Source organism: Asparagus officinalis, chromosome 9 (assembly GCF_001876935.1).
Source record: "Asparagus officinalis chromosome 9, Aspof.V1, whole genome shotgun sequence".
Classification (NCBI taxonomy): domain Eukaryota; kingdom Viridiplantae; phylum Streptophyta; class Magnoliopsida; order Asparagales; family Asparagaceae; genus Asparagus; species Asparagus officinalis.
In genome coordinates, this window is record NC_033802.1 from 5,296,300 (window position 1) to 5,304,264 (window position 7,965).

The 7,965-nt window shown below is 35.5% G+C and overlaps 2 protein-coding genes across 3 annotated transcripts in view; both read left to right on the top strand.

Moving 5' to 3' along the window:
• LOC109823612 lies at positions 3,365–7,649 on the top strand. The gene is made up of 5 exons (XM_020389890.1): positions 3,365–3,688; positions 4,059–4,129; positions 5,638–5,743; positions 7,068–7,200; positions 7,283–7,649. The coding sequence occupies exons 1-5, from the start codon at positions 3,636–3,638 to the stop codon at positions 7,442–7,444; spliced, it is 525 nt and encodes a 174-aa protein (XP_020245479.1). The 5' UTR covers positions 3,365–3,635; the 3' UTR covers positions 7,445–7,649.
• Positions 7,836–7,965, top strand: part of LOC109823611 (RING-H2 finger protein ATL7-like) — a 7,999-nt gene continuing 7,869 nt past the window's right edge. Inside the window, exon 1 of one of the 2 annotated variants that reach the window (XM_020389889.1) lies at positions 7,836–7,927. In XM_020389889.1, the coding sequence (XP_020245478.1) occupies positions 7,922–7,927 (6 nt within the window). In that variant the 5' untranslated portion in view covers positions 7,836–7,921. The other variant, XM_020389888.1, reaches the window with a different exon arrangement.

Consider the following 7,965-nt stretch of genomic DNA (forward strand, 5'->3'; position numbering starts at 1 on the left):
CTATAAGGAATATTTTTGAGACGGGAACAGCAACATTCTTTGAGGATGTTGAGTTTGGGGGGAGAAATAAGGTTAGAGACATTAGTTTTGAGGAGGAATTGGCTTCAGATCCAATCCATACAGTTACTTTTGACAATATTCAGGTTCCTATACCTGTTGTTGCTCAAGAAGTAAATCCGGAACCTCAAGATGATAATGTTGAACAACTCCCTGTTCCAGAAGAACAAACTCAACAACCTCAAGAACCAGTGCCATTAAGGAGATCCACGAGAGAAAGGAGAAATGCTATTCCGGATGATTATATTGTATTTCTCCAAGAACATGAGGAAAGTAGTGGAATGTTAGAAGATGATCCAATCAACTTCTCTCAGGCCATGAAAAGTTCTAACTCTCAACAGTGGATTGATGCCATGAATGAAGAGTATAAGTCTATGCAAGACAATAAGGTTTGGGAACTTGTCCCATTGCCAGAAGGTGCAAAACCAATTGGTTGTAAATGGATTTTTAAAACCAAGCGGGATGCAAACGGTAATGTGGAGAGGTATAAGGCGCGTCTTGTGGCTAAAGGCTATACTCAAAAGGAAGGCATTGATTATACAGAGACTTTCTCTCCGGTTTCATCGAAAGACTCTTTCAGAATAATCATGGCACTTGTTGCTCATTATGATCTTGAGTTACATCAGATGGATGTTAAGACTGCATTTCTCAATGGAGACATTGATGAGATGATTTATATGGTGCAACCAGAAAACTTTGTGTCAGGAGACCCAAAGAATATGGTTTGCAAATTAAGGAAATCCATCTATGGACTCAAGCAAGCTCCTCGTCAATGGTATCATAAGTTTCAACAAATAGTTATCTCGTTCGGTTTTGAGATGAACATTGTTGATGACTGTGTATATCACAAGTTCAGTGGGAGTAAGTATATTTTTCTGGTTCTGTATGTGGATGACATCTTGCTTGCCACTAATGATATAGGCATGTTGCACGAAACCAAGAGATTTCTATCAAAGAATTTTGAGATGAAAGATCTTGGGGACGCCTCTTTTATATTAGGGATCCAGATACATCGAGATCGCTCTCGGGGTATTCTTGGATTATCACAAAAGAGCTATATCGATAAGGTACTTAAAAGGTTTGGCATGCAAGATTGCAGACCAGGTGACACCCCTGTTGCTAAAGGAGACAAGTTTAGTCTCAATCAGTGCCCTAAAGGTAACCTTGAAATTCAGGAAATGCAGAAGATTCCTTATGCTTCGGCTGTAGGAAGTCTAATGTATGCTCAGGTATGTACGCGTCCGGATATTGCGTACATTGTTGGGATGTTAGGCAGATACTTAAGCAACCCTGGTATGGATCATTGGATAGCAGTCAAAAGGGTTATGAGGTATCTTCAGAAAACAAAAGATTACATGCTCACATACAGAAAATCAGAGAAATTAGAGGTCATTGGGTATTCGGACTCTGATTTTGCTGGATGCCAAGATAGCAGGAAGTCTACATCAGGCTACATTTATATGTTAGCAGGAGGAGCTATATCATGGAAAAGTGTCAAACAAACACTAGTAGCTTCCTCCACTATGGCAGCAGAATTTGTAGCTTGCTATGAGGCATCCAATCAGGGAATATGGCTGCGAAATTTTGTCACGGGACTGCGCATTTTGGAAAATGTTGAAAGACCACTAAGGTTATATTGTGACAATAAATCTGCAGTAATGTATTCCAATAACAACAGGAGCTCAACTAAGTCAAAACATATTGACATTAAGTTCCTGGTTGTGAAAGAAAGGGTACAGAGTGGACAGATATCCATAGAGCACATTGGGACAAACTCCATGATAGCTGATCCTCTTACTAAGGGATTGCCACCTAAGGTCTTTCATGAGCATACTGCTCATATGGGTGTGGTATTATTTGAGGATATTATGTTTTAGTGGGAGTTTGTATTTGTGGTGCTTTATGTTTGGTTGTATTGTCTGATCAGAATAAAGTATTCAGTTAAGACACTCTGTTACATTATGTTTGGTTTTGACCTCACTAAGGAGGACCAGTTGAAAATAGACATGTACTGATCACATTGCATGTAATTTTCATGCTGCACATCCATGATTGATCTATGTCGTTTGATTGTATTGGTATATGTGACCATTGATGGGTCGAGTCACGATAAATGTGACGAAGGCCGCTTTGATCCTATATTGATATAGTCAATGGACGAGATTGTTCGGAAATACCATTTCAGTGATAGCAATTTTTGAGCTCATAAGGTTATACACAATTTAAGGAATCATATGGTGCCCAAGTGGGAGATTGTTGGATTTAATCTAATAAATCTATTTGTGGGCACATATGATTAATCAATGTGTATTGCTATCTTTCAGGATAACCCACTAAAGTGATCAATTAAGTTGGGTTAATTTGGTATTTAAATAAGTCATGGGGTTATATGTGCAGATACCAGGTTGTAATTGTGATTTATTGAGGGGCTAAATTACAAAAGTACAACATCTATAAATAAGGGGTTATGGTCCCTAACCTAGGGTTACATTCTCTAATTCTCTACACCCCCATCTAGCTAGAGAAATTCGGATTTAGAGAAACCCTAAGGTTAGAAGATCCAAAACCCATCTCAAGGTTCATCCATGGATTTAGGTATAAGATTCCGCTCTTTTGATTATTGTTAATCTCTTTGAATTAATCATGGCTATATGGTTTTAGATCTCAAGTTTTGATTTAGATCTAACACAAACTACAAACTATTCATGCTACAATGTAACTCAGAACAATGAAAAGCACTCATCAAGCAACAACACAATTTAAAAAATAAAAACACTGTTCATAATACAATTTAAACCATTGAACATACACTTTATGCTACAAAATTTTTTGGCCCTTATCCACTGTTCAAGCTAAACTAAAATTTTGAACCTTGAAGACATTGTTCATATCTACTTTTTTTTTTTGTTCTCGCATATGATAATTGAAAACTATATTAGACATTTTATAAATATAAATCATCACTGGCTCTTTAAAAAAATTGATAAAACTTAATAATTGGCATATTATTTTGTTAAGTGATTTGAAGATTCACTCTATAAATAGTAGTAAAAATTTTATCACTAAAGTTTTTATAAATAATTATTTTTAAAAATTATATTATTAATATAACGATAGATATATGCGCGGTCTTAAGTTTAGATAAAGAACTATTGATTCAGGCAGGCCCAGTCCATTAGAACCTCGCAAACTCATAGGTGACTGGCCCACCGTTATCATATAACGGATAAATGCCGAAAAAATCTCTGCCACTAAAAAATTTGGTTTTTTAAAATAGTTATTAATAACACATTAATTCTCTAAATTAAGACATTTTGTCTGTTAACACTCAATGGTCTTGCTGCACGCCACCGAGATTGGAGTAAACCCTAATAAGCAGTTAAAGCAACAGAAAGCAGTCTCTTAAGATCGAAGAAACCCAAAAAAGGGGTACATTTTCTTCTCAAATCCTCACAAGGGCGACTCCTTTTTGGCTCAATCGCTGAAGGAAATCGAACAGAAAGCAAAAGATTCGATTTTGATTCAAGGGTTTTGTTCTATTGAGAAAAAGGGGTTAATTTACTCTGGAATTGGGCACGATGCAGTGGGTCAACGGAAAGATCGTTGATCCTCTCCTTCAAATCGTCAAAAGGTACTTGCTTTTGTATCCTATTGCCGTCAATTCGATTGCCCATCTTAGTTCTCTGTAACATTTTTGAAGTTTTGCGATACCCATTAGTTGTTTATTGATCTTATGTTGTGATCACTACAACAGGGGTCATCCTTAAGGTGAAAATTTTGAGGTTTAATGTAAATAGTTATAGATTTATGATTAAGTATTTAGGTTTTTTTGCTATGTGATTTGTGATTTTTTAATGTAATATAAAGCAACGTTGTATGTTTAAGTTCAATTACTTGTTTTCAAAAGGTTATCTCGCTTTAGGAGTGATATAGTACTGAAATATGCATTCACTTTATTTAGAGAATATTCCTAAGAAATTCTTGGATATGTGATTCAATAGGGGAGCAGAACCAAAGCAGCTGGCATTTTCTACTGCTCTTGGCATTACACTGGGAGTTTTCCCCATCTGTGGTAAGGATATTTTACTTGATTTTATGTTTATAGAAGGAGATGTGTACTGCTATGATGTAAGATTGGGCTTCTAGTTTAAGTTTGTTCGGCTTACAATGTGGTGCACTATTCTATTGGCTTTGCTTAAGTTTACATTCCAACTGATTCCATGAAGTAAAATCAGTACTATGAAGCACATGGAAGTGGACGTGAATAATGGTATCTTAGAGTTGTGGGTATCGAATTGCCATTAATTGAATGAACAAAACGCGCGGATCCTACAAAAGTTGCTGGCCTGTAATACACGAAAAGACATTGTTTTGAATTAGGAACCCTGAGGATCAGTTATAACTCAGAGCTTTTGTGTGTAAAATATTAAAATATTATATTGAAATTAAGAAGATTACTTATACCTCTACTTGCGATAAATTAATTAACTTAAAAAATAATGCTTAGTCAAATTTATCTAAACCTTACATATGGAAAATGTAATAGCTTATGGATGCTTGGATAGTTCAAATTATAGTTTCTTCTACGTCTTTGTAACTTTGAGACTTTCACCTTTCTCTTTGATAAACAATAGATAGTTCACCAGATAAGTTAACTGCTGAAGACTATTTTTACTTCTTTTTTACAAGTCTATAACTGCAAGTATTATCTAGAACAGTCTTCCGTTAGATGAACAAGACATTTTCAGCTAAAATTACAAAGATTATTATAATGCCAGCGTTAGCTGTGAGCATATAATTCTCACTCAAAGCAGCTTTCACATATAAGAGTCCACAGTAAGTATGTCCCTAACATTTGTTGTTTTATGACTTTGCTCTCAACAAGTGTTGGAGAATCATTACAAGGTCATTGGTGCGACGAATGCTGATGCTTTTTGGAAAGCCTAGTGCATGTGTAATCTTATTTGGACTGTTAATGACAATGGGATAGAGTAGTATTACCCTAATAGAGCTCGTAAGCATTAGAAGTAATTGAATAATAAATCTAGAATTTGAAATTATATAGCACTCCCCTGAACAGTGTATATGGGCATTTTCAAGTGTTAGGATTATTTTTGTTTGTTGCTTCTAGGTCATTTGCCCGCACTTAATGTTATATCACCATCCATTGTTAATCCTTGTACTTCAATGTGTGCATGGCGAATCTAAATGGCACCAAAGTCTAAAGTCAAATTTATAATTTTTTTTTATTTATTCATTGAGCACATGCATATCACATTTTTCCAATACAAATTTATAGAGACATGCCAATTGATCACTTGGTCAACTTATCACCAACTCTGAAGATGAGGTCTCAGGATAATATTCTCCTTACATGCGAATCAAAAGATCAACATATATAATTTGTTAGCTATTTTATTAATTTTTCCAAAATGATAAACTAGTTATGAATGACTTAAAGGCATTGTGGTGATACATTTGTTTGTCCTTTTGTTTTAGTTTTAACTTTCAACTTAGTGTACAGAAGGAAATTCAAAAGTTTATCCTCATTAAATGTCAAATGATTTTTGTTTCTGATAGGGGTCACAGTATTTCTTTGTGGGTTGGCTATAGCATCATTGGGCAGCCGTTGTCATGCTCCAAGTGTAATGCTTGCTAATTTCATTGCTACACCGATTGAGCTAAGGTGAGTTTGGTACTGTAAAATTCTAAAATTTCCTTGCTTTCTAGATAACATGCTGCTCATGTTCTCTCCTAATAAGAATTATTTTATGTTACTAAATATTACTTGCATTTAATCATGGTGCTTAATTTTCTTTGAGATATCCATCTGAACCTTATTCTAATATTTTTGACAACTTCCATTGTATATAATAAGTAATAACAAACATAAACGACCCCTGTGAACTTTTGAACTTTTCATTAGCTTTGGCAGTACAACCATGCAAGGTCTTAAATATCGATTATCAGTGATTTATCTGACAGTTAAAATCCATATCGGATAGCAGATATCAGGGATATATTGGTGATAAGTAGTATTTATCGGAGTGATAATACCGGATGGTGATAAATACATAATATAATATTCTAAAATATAATTTAATCATACTTAATGAAATATAAACATACCAAAATGTAAATAATTATGTTTAGGATCACTAACCAATTGTAGAAACTCGGGCCGAGTCAGGTATAAAGTGCATTGAATAGGTGCTTATTGCCTGAAATCTAAACCAAACCAAATGCCGATAATTTTAATTTTTGAGCTGACAATATCGGCCAATAACTTACTTTATCGTTGCTTTATCGGCGATAAACATCCAACAATGTTAACCGATTTAGAATCGAACTTATCATAGAGGAAGACCCCTAAAACCGATAAATCTATGATAATATCGGTTTATCGGCGAATATTTAAAATATTACGACCATGTCACTTGAGAGATAATCAATAAACTATAATCTATGCTTAGCCATGTCGCTCAAGAGGTTATGAATGAACTGCAATCTATGCTTAGTCCCGTATATATACAGGATTATCCTCAGCAAATCTTATAGATATTTTCCCTATTAAACTCAGCTCTAGCCGACTTAAAAGGTTTCAAGTTAAGCTTGAACCTCGGTTTAGTTCATTTTATAAAGATTGGACCTTAAAATTTTACGAGCATTTGTATTTTAAGGATATGCTTTCACCTACTCAACCCATAGCCCATATCTTAATAGATTTGGATCATTTCCACTACCAGGAATTTGTGAAGAGATCACTAATTTTATCAGAGCCGTTGATTTGTCAAGTGGGTGGTTATAATTCATTCTTAGTCTAACGCTCCTCGTACCCCCATGAATTGTAGTCATTCCTAATTTGTACTCAAAAGAAAAAATCACAACCATCAACTAAACAAACCAACAACTCAAATAAAAGTATTGGTCTCTCCACTACTTTTTGGTGGTGGAGAGGATGCGAATCCTATCTTAATATTCTAATTGCCATGCTTATTGCCAATTTCTAGTCTGGTAATACCTTTTTTGCGATTGGGCGAATTCATCTCTGGCGGCCCTCGCTTTCCATTAACATCCGATGCAATGAAGAAGGTATTGACGGGCCATGCATCGCGAGAAGTACTTATCAGTGTAATTCATGCGGTAAGTAAGATTAGCTTTTAAGAAATATTTTACCTAAACTACTGAAAACACAATACTAACGATCTCAAACTTTTTGCTATAGTTGTTGGGGTGGATCATTGCAGGCCCTCTCATACTTGGTGTGCTATATACAATTTTTCTTCCAGCTTTCAAGTATCTTGTTCGCAATTTCAACACTCTACCGCCAAGTCCGAAGGATCTCTCTCCTCGTGCTGAGATCAAGGTGAAGGTTAGGGATGTTTAGTCCTGGTTTGAGGGAGGAGAAGAGAATTTGTACATATTTTACTTCTGAATGCTGATGTGGATGGTAATTTGCTGATATTTCTTGCTCACCCACCTTTAAATTATCAGCCATGACATGTGTATGAAAATAAATTAGCCTCGTGTTCAGGATTTTATGTTTTTATTTGGGGGCCAATGCAAGAAGAGGCTACTACAAAATTTGGATTTGCTTTGATGCCGCTGAGGAGATGCCATTCTTTCTATATTGATAACGCTAAGATGCTCAAGGATGTTTGTTTGTATGAAGGAAAATGTAGCTTGGAATCTATCTATACTATAATATAAAAAACCAACCATGGATACCATAGAGTTTGGATGATCTTGTACATCACCATGGAAAAGAGAGGGGCATAATGGTAATATCGCGGGTCAAAGTGAGCAAGCACATATGCCTCCAAGTTTCAAGCTGTTTGGGGGCACTGGGCGTCCTTGAGGGCATATGACGGTAATTTCCATGCCCCCACCATGACTGAGGTAACACAG

Bases quoted from the DNA above. Each gene is read 5' to 3' on its own strand.
- LOC109823612 (XM_020389890.1), top strand. From the start codon at position 3,636: ATGCAGTGGGTCAACGGAAAGATCGTTGATCCTCTCCTTCAAATCGTC. The intron at 4,130-5,637 runs GTAAGGATATTT...TGTTTCTGATAG, and splicing joins GGGAGTTTTCCCCATCTGTG to GGGTCACAGTATTTCTTTGT. The intron at 7,201-7,282 runs GTAAGTAAGATT...TTTTTGCTATAG, and splicing joins TTATCAGTGTAATTCATGCG to TTGTTGGGGTGGATCATTGC.